The 21,075-nt window shown below is 39.2% G+C and overlaps 2 protein-coding genes across 2 annotated transcripts; both read right to left on the bottom strand.

Moving 5' to 3' along the window:
• Positions 1 to 3,932: 3,932 nt before the first annotated feature.
• LOC104427809 lies at positions 3,933 to 7,609 on the bottom strand. The gene is made up of 8 exons (XM_018864957.2): positions 6,911 to 7,609; positions 6,180 to 6,385; positions 5,618 to 5,698; positions 5,406 to 5,492; positions 5,188 to 5,320; positions 5,036 to 5,107; positions 4,775 to 4,924; positions 3,933 to 4,630 (listed from the first exon to the last, which is right to left on the bottom strand). Exons 2-8 carry the CDS (start codon positions 6,372 to 6,374, stop codon positions 4,524 to 4,526), a joined length of 825 nt encoding a protein of 274 aa, XP_018720502.2. The 5' UTR covers positions 6,375 to 6,385; positions 6,911 to 7,609; the 3' UTR covers positions 3,933 to 4,523.
• Positions 7,610 to 13,389: 5,780 nt separating this feature from the next.
• LOC104426219 (quinolinate synthase, chloroplastic) lies at positions 13,390 to 18,710 on the bottom strand (the record flags this gene model as incomplete). Its single annotated transcript, XM_010039200.3, has 8 exons — positions 13,390 to 13,640; positions 13,721 to 13,882; positions 14,692 to 15,204; positions 15,590 to 15,769; positions 15,846 to 16,064; positions 16,309 to 16,593; positions 17,242 to 17,589; positions 18,084 to 18,710. Coding segments are annotated over 8 exons (2,409 nt in total), but the record flags the coding sequence as incomplete, so codon positions are not given.
• Positions 18,711 to 21,075: the final 2,365 nt, after the last annotated feature.

Genomic DNA, 21,075 nt, shown 5'->3' with positions numbered 1-21,075 from the left:
TTGGTTAGGTCTTTTCAGCATATAAAGTTAAAACTACTTCTGCTTTCTTCGGTTAATTAACAACAATGGAAGTTGGAAAATCAGATACGCATCCAAGGACAGAACATGTGGAGAAATCTACTCCAAACGGAATCTAAGTCCTTGCCAGTCTGAAAAATCATAATTAGAAGCAATAGGAGAATATGACTTTTAACAGAGCAAACCACCCCACGGCCAGCACAAATTGTACACCATTTTCATGCTAAAAAAAGTTAACTGTTGTCTTTTATTTTTTCTTAATCTTTTTGTTGAATTTCCTTTGGCTCCGTCAAAGGGGCCAATTCAATTGGCGAAGACTTGCACACAACATGGACCGCCATAATGATTGATACTTGTAATGATCTAGGCTTACACTTTTTGACCGGCATCACCTCAAAGGCTAGTCTTCTCCTAAATCAGAATTAAAAAAGAGGAGTCGCTGCCTTATCCAGGCAGCTGCCCATTTTATTGGCGGAAAGGGAGGATGTATAGAGTCAAAGAATAAGAATGCCTAGACGGAGTTACGATTTAAATATGTAGATATTTATAAACGTCATCAATAAAATACAATTGATGTTCTAAAGAATGACGGTGGAGAATGGGTGTCTGACCAAAGAGGAGTTGAAAGGCATTGTGGTAGATTGCTACAAGAACCTTTTCACTAAAGATGACCCAATTCTAACGACGATTCTGTAGCCAAACAGATTTCAAGTCCTGAGTTCTTTGCAAGATTCGAATTTGGCTAAGCTGGTCGATAAAGAAGAGGTCCGCAGAGCACTGTTTAATATGGGATCTTACGAACCGCCGGGGCCGAATGGTTTTGAAATAGTTTTCTTTCAACATTAGTGGAATCTGGTTAGTAATTCAGTTGTTAATTTTATTGTTAAGACATGGTCTGGGAATTTTAACTGGATTGAGATTAATAAAACTATCTTGGTACTGATCCCAAAAGTGAAACAACCAAAATCAATCGATAACTCTCTTGCTTTCAAAGGAGTGGATCATAAATTTCTCATCTAATGTTTGCGGATGATCTCATGTTAATGGCAGGCCTTTGAGAGATCAAATGGATGTCATGATGGAATGTTTAGGTGATTGCGAGCGGGGATAAAACTAAAATTTTCTATTCACAGAATATTTCTCTGACGTTGAAATGTAATTTGAGTGAGACATCTGGTTTCGGTGTATGTGGAGCTAGGCAAATAACTAGGAGTGCCTTTAATTCATGGAAGAACTTCTTCAAGACATTTTCAATCTGTATTAAAGAGGACGAATAAAAGGTTTAGTGGATGGAAATCTGAAAGCTGGTCAATGACTATTAGAATTACTTTATCCGTCTGTAGTTATGTCTAACCCAATCTATCACACGCGATGCATTAAAGTTCCAACTCAAGTTTGTCGAGAGATTGAAAATAATTCTTGTGCTTTCATATGAGGAAGCACAAGCGACGGACGTGAAATTCACCTCCTGAATTGGGAGTCCATCCGCAAGCCTAAGGAATGTGTCCGTCTCGATTTTAGATCTCTTGAGGGGGGAAAGTGTTGAAAAAAGTCATAACCCTTTTCTTAGTGCCAATTTAGTCCTAAACTTTTTTACTTAGTGCCGATTAAGTCATTTCCAGCCAATTTTGACCGGATTTTGCTGACTAGACGCCGATCGGCTGACATGGCATGATCGGTGCTGATGTAGACAACTTTTGATAATATTTTAATATTTTTAAATTTTTAAATTTTTCCTTTTTCTTTTTTCCTTCCCCTCCTCCAGCTAGTAACCAGACCTCGGCGACCGGCCAAAGGTGACTGCCGGTGAGGTTGACCTTGCCCATGGCCGGGAGGCTTGACCTTGCCAGCGCCGCCTAGGCCGCAAGGGCGACCTAGCACCGGGCTGGCGAGGCTCGAGCCTCTCCAGATCCGACAAAGGTGAGCCTCGCCGCCCAGCCCGAGACTGCCCTTGCGGCCACTAGCGAGGGGGTCGGCGAGGGCGAGCCTCACGGCCCGGCGCAAGGCGCCCTTGCGGCCACTAGCGAGGTGGCCGGCGAGGTCCGGCGAGGTTGACCTCGCCGCCGTCACCTCTAGTCGGTCGCCAAGGTCCCACGATCGGTTGGAGGAGGAGAAGAAATAAAAGAAAAATAATAATTCAAAATATTAAAGTATTATTAAAAGTTGTCCACGTCAGCACCAATCAGGCCGTTAGTCGATCGGCGTTCAGTCAGCAAAATCCAGCCAAAATTGGTCAGAAAAAACTGAATCGGCACTAAGTAAAAATATTTAGGACTAAATTGGCACAAAAAAAATGTTTGGGACTAAATTGGCACAAATACAAAAGGTTTAAGACTTTTTTAACAATTTTCCCTCTTGAGCTAACCAATCAAGGATTTATAATTAAACTAGTGTGAGGCCTCAAGATTCAACCTAATAATCTTTGGGCTTTTGATTGCTAAATATTGTTCACATTTCATGCTAAACCTGGTGACTCGAAATTATGGAAAGCGATTGTCAACGTATGATCGGCTTTACAAATATGAGTTTCATGGAGTTTGGGAAATGACTAACATGTTAGGTTTGGATATATGGAAGGATACCATGTATGGAGCCGCTCTATAATATTGTTAATACCCAATTCTGTCCCTTTTAAGTTGGACAGATTTGCGATTACGGGCTAAATGGAAGTTGGAATTTTCATATATTTCGAGGAATTATACTAGAAGATACAATCTTTCACATTAGAGCTGTCAAACCTCTTTCAGCTTTTGATAGGGACAATAATCAATGAGGTAGACAATTAAGAATCCGATAGTATGTGATCCATGATTTGGAAGTGGAAGGGACCTCAATGTATTAGAATTTTCCTCTAGCTAGTTACTCATAAGAAACTGTTATCTAATAAATTGAAAATGTCTTGCAACTTGCTTGAGATGGGAGTTTCATGTGGAAATAACTTTGCATGTTTTAAAGGATTGTCCAATTGTCCATAGGATATGGTTTAAGTTTGTCCTACAGTAATACTATTTGGGAGAATTCTTCTCAGTGAATTTGTCGCAATAGTTGAATTCAAATCTTGCTATTAAGGGACGATAGAATTTTCATCATGACTGGAGTATAGTTTTTGGAGCAAGTGTGGCTTTTTTGACAATAGAGAAACAAGTCACTTTTTCGTAAAAACTTTGTTTTCCCTTTGAATCCGATACAAGTAATTCGTTCATACACAAAGCAAATCATTAAAACTTTGTACGTGAATAACTCAACGTTAAGTGTATCATGGACTTGTCCAATTTTGATTAATGGGATCCTCCACCTTATGGATACATTAAACTAAATACTCATGGACCTCTAAAGGCAACCTAGGACTTACTGGTGTAGGGGGTTTATTTAGAAACAAATGGGGTGATCGTATTGGTAGTTTTGCCACATTCGTAGAAATATGTTAGTCAACACAACTAGAACTTTGGGTTTTGTGGTGGGACTAAACTTTGTAAAATAACTTAGATTTTATAAGATCATCCTTGAGATTTTTAGTCAGCGAAATTGACTCTAAAGCCATTATTGTTCTTCTTAGTTTGGAGCTTATGATTGATAATGCTAGTCCTTCTTTACTCAAAGATATCAGAAAAAGTGCTAGGATATTAATTTCTTTTCATTACCTCCTATAGAATTATTTTATGTTCTATTAGGTGATAATATATGAATAGTAGATCTACAACGTTAAAATTTTGTATTCAGCTTTTAACCCTCTTTCGTGTGTGTGTGTGTGTGTGTGTGTGTAAAATACAAATGTCGATGATAAGTTTTCTATAACCTGCCAAGACGAGGAGGATAAATATAATTGAAGAAGGCTGGAAAGGGGCAATATTTTCCCGATGACATGAGAAAAAAAAATGAGAAACACTGTTGGAAATGAAATGCACACTCTCAGTTTTAAAAAAAATAATAATAATAAGAACTACAGGAATGAATCTTCAAGTGTTCTAACAAAATTGATAAAGTATTCTCTGTAAATATACATCTTCCCCTTCTGGAGCAACAGACAGCAAAGCGATGCACCGGATTTTTCAACATATTTCTCGGGAATTATGGCAGTTGATTTGCAAACAAAAGTTCATCTGGCATGATCTCCTCTTCCACGGACAAGAACATGACAATGAGCTGAGATCAACAGAAGCTACTCAAAAAGTAATGATAAAGCAACAGCAACAAAGGAAAAAGTGGTGTTTCCAATGACAAACTGAAGACTGCTACAACAGGAGGAATAACTGCTCATACAGATGATGGCATCCACAGTGGTCTTTTGTCTTCGAAAAAGCTCCTTTACCACTGCTTCAGTCTCTTATGTAAGTACGCTTTCATGCCATAATGACACCTAAAGCAAGAATAATGGAATATTTTGGAGGGACCAACTTTTTTCACCATTTTGCTCATCAGCAATCTGGGAGACCAAACATGGCTTCCAATTCAGTGAGAGTTCCTTGAAACAATCATACTTCACAGGCCATTCTAGAATTCAGTCTTCATTTTGGACCGAAACCAAACCACCTGGCCAGAAAGAACGTATTCTTTCGTCGACCAGCATCGGATTCTTTTTCTGAAGGTTGTACAGGATTTGGGTTTTGTTTATCTGCACGAATCAGACAACACCTATTACAAATTTTGGAACAATGGACTGATACTACATGAGGACCAGAAACAGCCGAAAATTATGAGATGCCAACAGAGATTTCGCTTTCTCATTACATGAAACAAACATTATGTAAAGTCTCACCTGGTTTTGGGGAAACCCTGTCAGTTTTTGCAGTTTTAGCATCATGGTGATTTTTTTCGGGACCTTTCTTAATGCCTTCTTGGGAATGGACAGTGGTAGACTTTCTTTCAGGAACCCTGTGGTCCTTCCTAGATCCAGCAATGGAACTACCTGTGGTGTTTTACCATGAAAGCAAAGAACATTTTGGAGCTAATTTCTTGGGAAAGTGGATTTACCACCATATATCAGTACAGAGATTTTCTATGCGCATATATTCCTTACTCTCACTAGGAGGCTTCCCGTAGTTTTGCTGCAAGGACTCAGTAAAGGTGCTGTCTTGTGGATCCTGCATCACTGATGAAGGGCCATGAAATCAACCATGTGAACACATTTCACAGACACGCTCAAAAGATCTGATGGTACATTTGGCTTACGTTGATCAAAGAGAGTATTTCTGTAAGTGGGGGCTGAGCCAACAAGTAGCAGCTGTACTGCTTCAGCATCTCTTGTAGTAGACAATTTACCGGTTGCATTTAGGTTTCGAGTGTCTAGCAGTATTCCTGCCAGCTGTAACAAGGGAAGATGGTAAGAATTCTGACTTTTGTACAATGATTTCTCAGCTTTCTACAGAAGCGGGCACAAGTGTACTCACCAAAAGTTTCTTGAGCACTTCAGTTTCGAGCAGATCGTAGGCTTCTTCACAGTAATTATCTGTTAGAACCGTGCATTGAGATCCAACCTAGACATTCAATGACTTAGAGAGAGAGAGTAAAATACAGGTATCTTCATCTTTTCAGTGCATTGAATGAAATGGCAGTTTATTCAGTGCCTAAAGATGATTTACAGTGATTGATATGCACTGACCTCACCAGTCGTTTTGAGGACATCTTGCCCGACCACAAGGATGCTTAATTTTCCAGCCATCACTAGACTTTCCAAATCCACCTAATCCAAGTAGAAGAAACAATATCTTACTTTGTCTAAGCAATTCACATAGCAGATGGACATGGTATATGATGGTTATCAAGCATACAGGTTCTGATGCAGAATTTATCATAATTGACTGTGTCGAAATTCCAAGCAAAGTCGTCCTATTTGAAGACAATAATAAAAAAACTTGGCAACAACCAGAACCGCTTTAACACAGTAACCAACTTCTTCATTTGAAAAAGAGTTTATATTTTCTCCAACCACATTGCTCGCATTGGGCTAGTAAAAGTTTTTCATTATCTACTTGTTCTACATTTTGTCTATCTAGCAATGTGCTTGGGTGCCGCAGGAAACAGAAGAGTTTCCCCCCAAGAAAGCATCTGAGCAAGCACAAATCTACAGGGAAGGATTTACTGTAAACACTAACGTTCCTCTGGTAATTAGATCATTTTTTCCCCTGTGGAGCAAACATGTAGTGCGATAGAAAAGCAAGGACCTCATCGGCAAAAAGCAAGGAGGTGGCATCAAGACCAACATAGTGAAAGAGCCAAGCAGCCTGACGTTGCTTCCACATCTTCGCTCTCCTAAAATTCATCATGGGCACTGCAATGGACCCTCCTCCATTGCCTTCTCCCTTGCTCTTGTTCATCCTATTCTCCAAAAGCCATGCATAACATATCGCAGCTATCATAGAACTAGTACCTGCAGCCCCAAGCAATTCGGATAAACATAATTCGAATCTAAGCAAAGTTCTAAAATGAAAAGCCTAGTCAGGCCTGGAGTGAAAGAACCAAAGGCCATCAATTAATCTTGTCATGCTCACACAAGTCCATTGATTCTTTCGAGTTGTCCTGTAAAATTTATGCTTGTCTTCAATCATTGTTAACAGAATTAAGCACCCATCTTCCAATAAATAACATCTGCAGTAATAAGTAGTATCGCATCACCCAAGGGCTTAGTGTAATACAATGTAAGTTAACCTCCAGCTCCTCTCAAGTGGACTGTTAACATTAGTGTTAGACAAAGAATTAGCATTGTGATCTCGCATCAGTAAATGGAACTTCCTTGTAGGTCAGGGTGTTCTACAATCGGATTAAGCAAGAGTATTGCCAAGAAAACGCTACACAAGAAAAATCATCATCCACGAAAGCTATCGGTCATGGAACTATAGGGGAAAAAGGCCAAAAAAAAAAAAAAAAAAAAAAAAATCAGAGAACGATACTCAACTGTTTGAAGGTCCCGAGAGAACAATCTTCGCCCTGGCATTGATCTCACCACTGAAGATCTTTCCAATCTTGCTTCTCTGCTTCTTGAGAAATCCATTGACACCAACTTCCCTTGCGCCATCGCCTTCCTTCAACCCCCCATTACCGATCGCCTTTGACGTGATCTTATCGAGGGAACAGGTGGATGACGACACCGACCTCCTGTGGGCCGACTCCACGAGGCTCCTTGGAGGCGACAGGACCTGATTATCTGGCACTGAGCACGTCGAGGAAGAAATCGACCTTCGGTGAGCAGACTCGACCAAGTTCTTTGGCGGAGACAGCAGCTGCTCATCCTGCGAAGGCACTGCTGTTCGGAAGCGCCGAGGAGGGGCGGGAATCGCCTGTGCCTGGGCCGCGGAGGCACCATTCTGGAATCTGGACCGCCGGTGCGCCAACTGTCTTGGCAGAAGAAGCTGAGGCGGTTGGTCGGTGCTGATGGAGTGTGGCGATTGAGGAGAGTCGTCCGCGTTGGGGGGTTTGAGAATGTTGGAGAACCACCTGTGGACGGATTCGGCAGGAGAGGATGGCTCCGTCGGGGAGTCCGGCGGAGTATCGAGGGTTTCCGATCGGTTACGGCCGTGCCTGACGGATTTGGAGAGAATTTCGCCGCTGAAGCTGTCCACGGCTCTGTGCCTGCTCGCAGAGGACAGCGAGGATCAGTCGGACTCGCTGTTCGTAGTGTCCGGACTTGACAGTTGACAGTTGACAGTTGACTTAACCCCACAGTTATGTAAGAAATACTGAAACGCGTGACCTCGTGAAAATTTAATAAAGATTATTCTAACATCCAAATAGAGTTTACTTCTTACTGTTACGTCAAATTCTGTTTACTTATATTCAGGCTTAGCAACACTCTGTATGCGAAGATTAAGTTCAACATAATTTTGTCAAAAATATGATTTTCCAAACTAAATGAACAATTTTACCACAAGGGAAGAGTACATGGTTATCACGCGATTTGATTTAATGAGAAAGAAGAGCTATAATGATTTCTTTGTGGCAACTTTATCCTTTTATATCCTTTCTTTTTTCACATATTACAATGACAAATATATATGGTATATACTCTTTATATGAAAATCACACAACTTTATCCTTTTATATCCTTTCTCTTTTCACATATTACGGTGACAAATATATATGGTATACACTCTTTATATGAAAATTACATAATTCAAATTTCAATGATTACCAGATTAGCTAAAATAAGAAAAATAGATCTCTATATCATATTGACATTGTATGACCATTTTATTGCTCCTTTATTACATTTTAAAAAAAAATCATAAACCATATGAATTATCACAATATGAAAAGAAGTTTCATTTTTATGGTAGCACATTCGATCTATAATACTTGAAAATGTCAATTTAGTGTACATTCTTTAAGAGAATGAATTTTTTTAACTAATAATATTTTCATATTTTCATATGTAGTCTCTTACCATTAAATTATTGCCTTCAATTATCCATCCAATGAAATCACATTCAATGAAATCACATTTGGCGTAGGTGAATTTCAAAGACAATCTATTTTGCAAACTTTGGTATTTAGAGATTAATCTGTATGAATCATGTAAAACAACGAGGTGACGCTCAAAGTACATTTAACTCATTATCATTGGATTGGTGGTGTCTTATCATCGCATCTTCTTTACTAAATGGTAATCATAATCATTTATTAAGAATAAAAAATTGAAGTGTGACATTTAGAAAGATTAAAGAACCAATAATATAAAAAAAATGTTGAATTTTTAGGGCTAAGAATGTTCATGTTGATTATGTTGGGATTCTCACCACCAACTTCACAATAATTTAGGAGCAAGATTACACATTTAACAATAATTTAGAGATTATATTGTACATCTCACAATAGATTAACGGTTTGTGATGACTTTCTCTATGGATTGATAAGGATTACATTGAATATTTATATATAGATCAATGATCACATTGAAGGAATTAAAAATTTAAGGATCATATTTCACATTTGACCAACATTTAGGGATTGTTAGTGCCATTGTCCCTATATAAAATTCTAAAATGGATTTTATGAAATCGATTTCCAAATTGATAGACATTAAAAATGAGCTTGCCCACTTTTTTTCTTCTTTTTTTCTTTTGAGATTTATCATAAGAACGTGCAAACTAATTTTATATACCGATAACATTGCTCTTTTTAAAATGTAAAATTACCACCCTAATATATGAGTAGAATCAGGCAAAGTAATTTATAACATCCAAAACGTTGAACAAAGGTCCGTTCAATCGTTTTATAGATTTTTATTACATTTTTACTGAATTTTAACCTGGCTATCTCATGGTATACTTTCATTTACTTATTTTTACCCAGGAGTTGTCATGCTTCTCATTTGGTTCGTGGAACAATTGAATTTTCCAATTTTTAATTGACCCTTGGATATACAGTTACATGAATTACAAGTGTAGTGGTATCACATATTCTCATGCCAAATGGACACTGATCGCATTGAAAATAATTCATTAGATTTCGACAGAAAATCTTAATATATACCTAACGATGCTTGATCAAAATGGCCTCGAGAGCATTGACTCCTACATATAGCATTAATAATGCGAACTTTATAGGCTCGTAGATGATATAAAGTTCATGGTTTCAGTATAGCCTTGCACGAAAACCATAACAAGGAGGGCTTATCATTTTTCAAAGTTTCAGACACACGTACCTCCTAGCAGATCTAGAGAGGGGATCTCTTCCATCAATTTTGGAAGGCAAAGAGAGCCTGCCCTGAGCTGCCACCGCGAACCTCGGCGACCCCACAAGCCGAGAGGGAGAGTCGCACCTCCCTGGCGAAGTGGCCACCATCTGCTTGGCCTCTTCTAGCCATGCCTGAGTCAACCTGCTGCTGTTGCTCCTGGTGCTGCTGTCAAAATCATCCTCCTTGTAATCTCGAACCTTCGCCAGGCTCCCCGTCAAATTATACGCCTTCGTCTCTGCACTGACAGTGCCGAAGAACATGTCGTTCATGAAGTCCGTGAGGTCGGGGGCTGGCTCAGGCTTGGCGATTGCAGCTGGTCGCCTGCTCTCTGTTAGTTTCTTTTGCAGGCTCATGGACGAGCTTAGTTTGTTCTGATCTCTTGCAATTTCTCTGCTCGTTACTTTTCTCTCCATCATGATCAAGAAAAGGACTTCACAGACAAACACAAACCCACAGAGAAGGAGAGAGAGGCATTGTGTTTTGGCTGAGGATACGAGAGGTAATGGGGTTAAAGGGGCACGGAACATTGGTAATATCAAGCAAGGGACAGAGCAGAAGAAAGAGACCGCGTGATGAAAGGCGATAATGGCCGGCTCATTTTAGATTTAGGGACGGCGTCTTCTCTGCGGATGTACTCGGAAGGCACTTGTACTATTCTTCAGTTTTGTATAGTAGATATAAGCTGCTTTGTTGCAGCAATTTACAGTAACATTTAACATGTAGACTTATTCTAATTGCAAATTATGCATGTGTGTCTAACATGGTAATCTATTTCTCAGTGAGAAACTATCTATATCATTGTTTAATCACCTATTTTTCTCCATAAAAGTTTACTGGTCTTGATTATGGTGATTACCAACATTTCTTTTGATTTAATTACCAACTAGTTTTGCGTTGTCAACTCTTATTTGAGTTGATTATCAATGTTCATTTGGTTATTTTTTTCAAACCATCAACTCCTTTATCTATGGCCAAAAAAAGAAAAAAAAAAACCTTCTTTTATCATTCATTACATTCTAGTTACCAACTTAACGTGGCTTAATTTATCCAACTCTTATAGGAAATTACCAACCTTTATCTACGTGACCTATCAATTTTTCTCCAATTAAGTTATATACTAGTGAAGGGTTACCAAGTCTCATTTCAGTTAATTATCAAACTTTTTTCTTGTTGTTAAACTTACTAACTTTTAATTGATTTACCATTTTTTATTTGCCTTACTTGTTATCAGCTTTATTAATTTACCAACTATTATTGAAAATTACCAACTTCAATCAAAGTAATTATCAAGAAAAATTCCGATTAAGTTGATAACCATTTTTGCATCACCAACTCCTATTGAGTTTGTTGTTGACGTCTAATCATCCTTTTCTTTTTAATAACCAACTTTGTTTTCTCTCTAACAAAGAAACTTATATTATCTTACCAACTTCTAGTTATCGTTTTCTATTGATGCCTAATATTACCAATTATTTTTTGAAATTAACAACCTTTATCGTATGACTAAGTAATTTTTCTTCGATTATGTTACTTGCTAGCTATTTCTTATTCATGAAATTCATTTGTGTCGCTCACCTACTTACCAATCATTTTCTTACATTTAAGTTACCTATTAATTTTTTGTTATGAACTCCTGTTCGAGTTTATTACTAATTCTAATTTGGTGTTTTTTTCAACTTAAAAAAAATTCTCCTATCTCTGATAAAAAAACACTATTTTATTTATTTTTAGCCAACTTTTGTTTACCTATTTTACAAACACCCTAAATTTGCTAACTATTATATGGATTTACAAATTATTGTGCAGATGCTTTCCATTTTTATGCATGTTTTGTTTCCTTGTTAAGTCACTTTCCCTTTCAATAACTCTTCCATAATCTACCTACATTTTAAATAATCTGCTTTCAATTTACCTTTTTCTTAGTTTGCATTTGGTCATCTAGATTTGAATTATGACGGGATCGGATAAAATAAGATGAGATTAGAATTCCTCCAAATATCTTCCAAATCATACAAAATCCCATCACATGATTGATGCATTCCAAGATAAAAGACAAACATTTGACAATCTCACTGGCCAGCACAATTTCCCATGATATCCAGATCTCGCCACTTGAGCTCCCTCACCAGCATCTCAAATATGCTCTCTTCAGCTTCTTGCAGTTTGTCACTTTCATTGCTAGTTTAGCCAAATCCGTCGTCATCTCTACCTTAAAATCGTAATGTTTGCTCAACTTCCCCGTATCAAAGACGATTTAGACACTAGCGAAGATGAGCCTCGCGTCGCCAACGGCATCACAAAGTGACCGGGATAGGTAGTCGCCATGGTGATCTAGTAGACGAGGCGGCAACCATCAATGTAGAGATGAAGGGTGGTGACGAAGTGGTGGACATGGCGCGCAGCAAAGCTCAGGTGCCACTTGACGTCGAAGCAATGATTTGGGGGTGGTGAGGGACGGAGAGGAGGTGGACGAAGATCCACCAGTGGACGGCATTGGGACAACGAGTGACAAGGGCAAACATACTGCTACTGTGGACAGCGACCTCAAAAGATCAGATGCACTCACTAAAGGATTTGAATTATTCAATAGTGATAACCATGTGACTTATAATTACTCATTTTCACTCTTAGTCATCAGAGCATGGAACTGGAATGATGATGAATGGTGATCGAATGAGATCACAATTGCTCAGTGGTCGGAAGTGACAATGATCGGCTATCATGGAGGTGATCCTTGCACAGTGGCCAGCGAAGCCATATGCACCGCTTCATCACTTCATCATTAAGTTATTTTTTTTAAATAAATTATTCAATCCAAGTTTATACCACCCTCTAGCCCAAATTTTTTATCCAACATTTTATCGAGGTATATTTGGTCTAGAGGACGTTGCTAAACACCACATATGACAACTCAAATCCAAACTATCAAATGTAGCATTAAGCTCCATTTATTTCATTGAAGATGTGTGACTTGGAAAATATTCTCTAAAAAATGATCACTTATATCACTTAAAATAATTAGTCAATGGGAATATTTTCATTATTAACAACAAAATATTTTCGTGGATGATGAAAATATTTTTCATTAACTAATTATTTCAAGCGCATCTTTTTTGAAAATATGTTTCCCAGATTATTTATCTTCCCCGAACTAAGCACAGTCTTAGTATTTTATGAAGCCTACATCAAGCTTTCGAACCAAATAAACCAGGAAAAAAATTTCACCAAGAATTCAAGTATCATATAAATCCATTCTACGAATCATATAGCCAGACAACAAACAGCACGGGTATAAGAACTTTCGACGATCATTAACTAATGATAACAATCAATGCAATGGTAACAGAATAATAGTGATGTGAAGACTCGAAACTTTTTTAATAAAAACTCCACGTGCGTGAAATGGATTATGTCAATTTTGAGCGCTACCTGATGTTATTCTATTTCGTTTATTTTTAGATGAGGGAACAGACAGACGTCAAAAGGCCCAAAGCCCACAGCTTGAAGCAAAGGCCGTTTTCTCTATTTTATTATCCTGTTTTGTTACAAACTGTAATAATTCACGAATCGCGTGACAATTAATCACGGCCGTCACTAATCCTAACACCCTAACCTATACTGTGTCGAGAACGCACAAGGGCGAGAGAGAGAGAGAGAGAGAGAGAGACAGACTGAGAGAGAGCTTTCTGTGGTTCAAGAGATACCAAAATTCTAGCAGGATCTTCCCCAGCATAGAGATTAGACAAAACTTCCAACTGAAAAAGCCACCGGCTCTAATCCAGTACCCATTTCTAACCGCTTTTCAAGATACCATCCCGTTCCGAGACATCCACTGGGCAGGGACACCAGAATTCTCCAATCATGGCCTTCCCTAATCTCACGATGCTACCATCCCATTACTCTCAGGATCAAGTATTTGATGGACAAGCTCCTCGGGCAGTTTCTTTGTAGCCTGTGTATCGAGAGTACTCGAGTCAGTATGTTTTGAGACAGCTAAACCGAAAGGTTGATCTACCCGGACAGAATATTAACCTGGAAATGTCTCATGTGCAAAATCGGCTCGCATCCAACTTCTGCAATGGCCTTCCCATTAGGTGTTCGTGACTTGAATCGCTCAGCCCTAAAGGCTGAAAGGGCATTCTTATCATCGGGCAAGTTGTGGCAAACATTCAAAAGTGAGGTCAGAGAATTCATCTGCAGGACAAAACAAGTCATGCAAATTCCAGTCATAAATCTTGCAGAACATCAGCTCTGAACCTATTGAAGCACCAAATCAAACAAACAACTTACTAATTTATCAAAGTGAGTACAATAAAAATTAAAGTCAAGTCAAGGTGAGCAGAATACATGTACATAACTAAATTCCGGGCATCTAAGCCACTAAGCTAATTGCTCGTCCATATCAAACTATGTTCATATCTAAAAAGGATAACTCTAGATGATGGCAGCTCCAGTGCTCCCCAGTATGACCAAAATACAGGCCCAACTCGATAACCAAAATAACAGAAAGGATCATCAAAAGCCCAGTGACTCTAATAAGCATGTAGAAATGATATAGTATACTGGCATGGGAAGGAAAAATCACGCACATGCGAATGCCCAAGCAATGAAAATAGCGACAAAGTTAAAGATTACCCTAATAGAAAAGTGGATGCAAACTGAGAGACTGTCACTAAACTAAATCTAGCACGTAACATAAATTACCCACTCACAATCAAGTGTTTCCTTAAATCACTAGCTTATCACATAAAAATCGGTGATCCCTCCCAAAAAGCTCCATTTTGGACCCTTAGAACAAACTGAATCATTATTTTCTCCTCCATCTATAATTCTATTGCGGGTCCTATATGGACATGGTGTTGCAGGTAACATCTCAGATCTGCATGAACCTAGTTTTCAATACAATGCACAGCATGCACAGGCCAACAAGCTGCTCACAATAGTAAATCGGGGAGGACTTCATCATAAAAACTATGACAATTACCATAGAAGATAAAACGGACCTTCATATACGGACAAGATGCACAGCCACCATGTATAGAACAGCCTTCACCACTTGCAACTCCAGGAATGACAGGTAACACGACATCACCCATTTTGACTGAACTCATGGGAGGGGATCCATTTGTTGATGTTCCAGTGATTGATTCTGAAGATACTGGAAAAACAATCTCCACGTTAATCTTTGGTCCACCTGCAGAAGACTCTACAGAAGCCAAGAGATTCCGAACAGCTGCAACAATTGAAGTCACCATTCCCGATTCTGTTCCCAAGACAAATTGAAGGTGGTCATTGACCTTTCTATCCAAGGCCTCTTGAACCCTCTGTTTAATGAAATCCAATATATTTTGGGTGGAACCAACTACCCCCATTCCTCTTCTCTTAGCTTCCATTGCAAGAGAGAACATTTCCCCAGGGACCTCAAAATGAGCAGTCAGGAAAGCATCACAATACATTTCATTTATCTTCTCAACAACTTCATGCCCAAAAAGGTGATGTACAATGCATGTTCCCTCCTGTTAGGGAAAAGACTTGAAGAGTTACATATATATATATGCATAGAGACCATGACCATCGAGATGTATTAATGCAGATACTAACCAAAATCTTTACTACAATAGACATATTCTTCAGTAAATCAAGTGCTTTCAAAATATTGTTCCCAATCATACCATCCATCCAGACCACAAGTAAATTAACCTTTGATCAAAGAGAAAACTTGCAAAAAGTACGTGCCAGTACCAAGTGAAAACTGGGTTCTGTGGGCACTTAAAACTTTTATTCACATGAGGAAAACCAAAAAGAGATGAAAAGTTTATGCCCCACAGCAAGGCATGGCACTAATATAGGCTGAAAAATTCATAGAGTTGGACGAGTTATAAGATTCATAAGGAAGAGGACCTGGAAATAGTGCAGGCGAGGCAGCAACGACCTAATTGATGATCTACTGTGTCCAGGGTGGATTTCATGAATTTCCTCATCAGTCATCATAGTCATCTGCTGGAACAACTCCTTAATATTTGCACCCATATAAGAATCGGGTCCATACCAAACAGTCAAATCTGGCACTTGAGCAAAAGCCTGGGAGAAAAAGTTTGGAATGAGAAAATGCAGAGTCCAGTGAGGCTAAATGCAGAAAACTCCTTTTGCAACAAACCTGCAGAATAGTTTGAACAACATTTGAGGAAGTACATGTAATTGTGGGCACAAGCTCATGGGCAAAAGCTTTTGTTTCCAGGGAAGTATTGATGTAGACAACATGCAAAGATGGTGGAGACTGAGAAGCTCCCTCCAAATAATTTGTGTAAGCAGGAGAGGAAGCAGCATCTGCTAATGAACAGCCGATACGTTCATCTGACATCCTGTACACACCGACCTGCATATTTATATATAAAAAGAAAAATGCATGAATCATCTGTCAGGTAAACTTTGAAAAATTTAATCATAAGTTCATTCACTTGATTGATTCAGACAAAAAGTTTGCACTTCTGACTTTTAACTTTTCCTTCTGATAAGCCATCCTTAGACCTGCTTGATCGAGTTACCTCCGCAAAGCTGGCTTGATCGAGTATAATTCTGACATGATAAACAAAAAACAATTGTTTATGCTTAGAGTTTACCTCTGCAAAACCAGCTTGATCAAGTATGGCACGAACATTTTCTGACATGAAATCTACTCCCAGAACAGTTATGAACTGGCATCCAGAATTTGCCATCTTCACTGCAGAATCTGCCATCACCAAGGAATCAGATATATGGATATGAGGCCACTGCTTCTGTGCAGCTGTTAGGATGCCTTGGACTTCAGGGTCCATGTAAAAATGTGCAACAACACCAATTTTCTTCTCCTTAAGCACATTGACAAGTTCTTTCACCTTAAACTCATCAGGAGACAAATATCTTGCCTGCAATTAAACTATTAGGAAGCTTAGGTTGTTATTCGTCGCTGCCAGGTAACATATCATGCCAACACCACCAGCATAGACTTTTAGATGGGATTACATGACCTTCATGAAGGTAATAAGTAGAACAATAGAAGAATACACGCGGAACAAACCCATTTTATCCTTGCTTTTACATGCTCCATTCAAAAAACCATATGCATAAGGTGCTTTCCTTGATTTACTGAACAAGTTTGATGGAGTAGTCACCAAATCAATGAGTTCACTCCAAAATTCGTGTTGGAGATAGAATAAAAGGCTCAAGGAAATATTTTCCTAAGTGCAAAGACTTGTCTAGCAAACAAGGGGCCTAGGCATTTCAACATTTTCTTTAAATTCTCAACATATTAAAGATAAGAAAGGAAACATGAAAAGAAAACACTCTGCTTTTCATATATGCCCAACACAAATCCCTTAACCAGCTAGGTTTACAGACAATCCAAAAAGCTCAGCTCGACTCCGCAAGCATCAGATGGAATCTCCTAGCTTAGCAGCAGTGGAAGATATTGAGGCAAGCCAAAGCTCATACAATAACATGGGAATTGTGATTGTTAATTTTTCAAATAAAAGCTCCGAATAAACACGAGACTGTCCACCAAGCATATTGCTAACCTGAGCTTCAGCATAGCTTCCCTTTGCTTGAATACCGTCTGCATTCACGACCAAAGATGGGAATGGATCGAATGGTGCCTTCCCCTCCCGCTCTGCAATTAAGGCCTTAGTCCTCTTGTGCATGCTAATCAGCACATTATGCCACGTATTAACACGGGAGCGTCCAGCCCCTATGATCCCTACATTCAGTGCTGCCAAATCCTCCGTTTTCACCTTCAAAACCTCCTCAGCTGCTGCCCCATCTAATAATGAGATCAAACACGAGCAAAATCCTCTCGTGATCTCGGAATCACTATCAGCCGCAAATCTCATTCTACCGTCTTCTTCCATATTCACCTCCAACCACACCTGCGCAGTTATTATGGTATGATGTAAATGGTATAGGGAAAATCGGATTAGAAAACAATAACTCTTGATATATACGATGATGCAAAAACTGGGCATCCCCCTCAATATTTTTTAGGCTTAGTAACAGAAAACCTACCGAAAAAAAAGAAAAAGAAGACCCTTTTCTCTTGTCATCCTCCAACTTCCATAACCCAACTTTTTACAATATCACAGACCACCCAGCTAAACTCTGCAGTATGTCTATGCTAAAAGTCGCGAACATCCTATCTTCATTTCAATTTTGACAACAAATTGGCATGCCTCCTTGCAGTCGCCAAGCTACAGATGAATTTCCAACGAACCGCGACAATCAGCCAAAATTAATTCCATAGATAGATCGCAGAGTCAGGTAGATAACAGAAAACTGAGTCCTTCTGCGTAATCTCTCGGCGACGGGTTCAAGAAGGCATCACGACAGAAATAGGACGTGAAGGGAAAAGGCCAATGAACCAAACCTGAGCGGTACAGCCCATGACTCGGTTGGAGTCCACCCGGGCCGTGTCGGGGAGCTTCGGAAGGAGGGTGGCGTAGTGCAGCAACCGCTTCACTCTATCAATCGGCTCCGACAGGGACCGGAACTCGGAGACCAGGGACTGGAGCTTGCAGGGCACGAGGTCGGCGGTGTGCGAGGGCGAGAAGGCGACGGCGGAGCAGGAGAAGGAGGAAGCGGGGGTCCTGTCGGCGTCGGGATTCAGGGACTGGACGCAAAGGGGGGGTCTGGAGACGAGGCGCCTCTTGATTTTGCGGGACGCGAGGGAGAAGGCGTTGGGGGAGGGATTTGGCGCTAGGGTTAGGGCTGGGGTGGGGAGGGAAGGACACGTAGGAGGAGGAAGCCATTCCGGTGGCCATGGCGGCGGCAGAGTCCATTTGCAGAGGCAGAGGGATGCACACACAGAGAGAGAAACAGAGAGAGAGAGAGAGAGAGAGAAGTGAGGAACTGGGCAGAGGGAGAGGGAGAGGGAGAGAAGTGAGGAATTGAGATTGAAGTGTGGGAAGGGCAGAGAGAGAGAGAGAGAGAGAGAGAGGGGGGAGAGGTGGTGGGTGATGCAGGAGAGGAAGAGAAGAGGAAGCGGAGCCTTTAATTAAGGGAGAGGCCAAGAAAGACAGCAGCAGACAGAGAGAGAGAGAGAGAGAGAGAGAGAGAGAGAAAATGCAAGTTTAGTTCCCCCCAACTGCCCCCCCAACGAAACTACGCGCGAAACAGCTCGATTTTTCCCATGATTTTTCCCATGACTTACGCCCAAGGACACAGGAAACATGGCTCCTCTTTTCCACGTGACTTTGTTGACCCAAGAACAAGAAACATAGGCTCCTCCACCTTTAATTTCCACATGACTTTGTTCTTCCAACTCTCTAGAGACATAGACCCAAAAAAATCAAAAACTTAAGAGAGGTGATTTGGGGTAGATTCCTCCCTTTCCTCCCTTTCCTCCCTTTTATTTTTCCTTTTTCTTTGGTTGATTCGATTCTCTTTTCTCTTTTCTCTTAATTTCCTCCCGCTTTGTGAAGCTTTTCTCTTCTCATCCAGTCAAAATATGAAAACTTCTCTCTCATTTCGGAGAGATTTATATCCCGTTCTAGTCTAGATGTGAAGATTTTTGCATCTATGATTTTGGACTTTCACTACCTCGTGTTTCGTTGGTGTATAGATCCAATTTTAAAGAATATCAAAAGAGTTTCGTGAAGGTCCAACTCTCACAGTCTAGATGTGGAGATTTTGGCGTCTATGATTTTGGACTTTCACTACCTCGTGTTTGTTGGTGTATAGATCCAATTTTAAAGAATATCAAAAGAGTTCCGTGAAGGTCCAACTCTCACAGTCTAGATGTGGAGATTTTTGCGTCTATGATTTTGGACTTTCACTACCTCGTGTTTCATTGGTGTATAGATCCAATTTTAAAGAACATCAAAAGAGTTTCGTGAAGGTCCAACTCTCACAGTCTAGATGTGGAGATTTTTGCGTCTATGATTTTGGACTTTCACTACCTCGTGTTTCATTGGTGTATAGATCCAATTTTAAAGAACATCAAAAGAGTTTTGTGAATGTCCCACTCTCACAGTATTGAATATGTGCTCATTCAACTTGTTTCTCTAGACGGCAATGATAATGAGAGCCCCAAACTTAGGTGCACCCCACCGAAAGATAAAGCCATAATAATATATGAAAATTTCAATATATGCTCATCACTAAAAATGGATTCAATGGTCGACCACCAATGTTAGTTTATTTGCTCTTTAAGCAGATGACTCCTAATCTTGTTTAGATAATTTATCTTGTTATTTGAAACTTGTTTTGTTTTGAAATTATTTGGGATTGGCCTTTGTTTATAGTTACATTACGATGTTTCTCTTTAGTATTCTTGTGAAATTGGACGAAATATCACTAAAAATAAAAATAAAAACAAAGAAACAAGAAACATAGCTCCTGATAGAGTTGTCCAACTTATTACAATTAACAGTTTTTTGGCTACTTAATTTAGTGATTAGTGTGGTCCAAACAAGGGTTATAACTACTGACTTTATCGATTCACAGCTCATGCAGGCTCCCATCTCTATGACCTCCAAATGCATGCGTGTGCGTGTTTCTTTTATAAGGCTTTCTTTTTATAGAACGTAACCGATGACGATAAGCCTACAATCGTTTTTTTTTTTTTTTTTTTTGAAACCGCACACGTTTTAATCAATCCTCATCAGTCATCAAGAGAAATCAGAAGTCTTAATCTAACCTCATGGATCATGTTGAGGAATCGAAAGCGACCAAAGCAAGTCAATGTTAACATTGATGTATCAAATTACATTTGGTTTTGCAAGTTATTAAGAATGTGATGGAGCTTCTCATTTCTTTAAAACGATTTCCCCACATATTAAGTACACTACACAGGATTTCCAATTTAAATTAGCTGTAATTTTAGCTTATCTTTACACATTTCAATTAAATATTCCTTTAGCATTCATAACATTATATAGGTGGATTTTCACTTCATCTAAATGTTATCTTAACATTTATTTCGAATCTCTCTTTAATCATGGTTTCAATCATACTTTTGTGCATGTATCGTAACTTTAGTTCAAATTTATGCTAAAAGTAATGTTCCATACGAAGGAAAGAACACTCAATTTTATTTCTTGTTACATCCCTTTTTTCTTTAATTTCCAAGGAACGGAATCATCCATCTAGTTTAGTACATATTAGGACTTCCTAATTCTTCTTCTTCTTCTTCTTTTTTGTTATATTAACATATCGATATATTTGCTAACCTTCATGGGAGAAGCATATCTACATTTCATTTTTCGTATGTAACATTGTGGCCTTTTTATATTGGTGTTAGGAACCACAACGTCCCAAGTTTGTCCTGGCAAATGTGAAAAATGAATTGATGTTGTTTTACGGGAGAATTACCAAAAAAGTTCTAAACCTATTGCAATTGTGCTAATTTAGTCATAAAC

This window comes from Eucalyptus grandis, chromosome 11, assembly GCF_016545825.1.
Source record: "Eucalyptus grandis isolate ANBG69807.140 chromosome 11, ASM1654582v1, whole genome shotgun sequence".
NCBI classification, from domain to species: domain Eukaryota; kingdom Viridiplantae; phylum Streptophyta; class Magnoliopsida; order Myrtales; family Myrtaceae; genus Eucalyptus; species Eucalyptus grandis.
The sequence above is the reverse complement of the archived record's forward strand: the minus strand, read 5'-3'. Positions and strand labels throughout refer to the sequence as shown.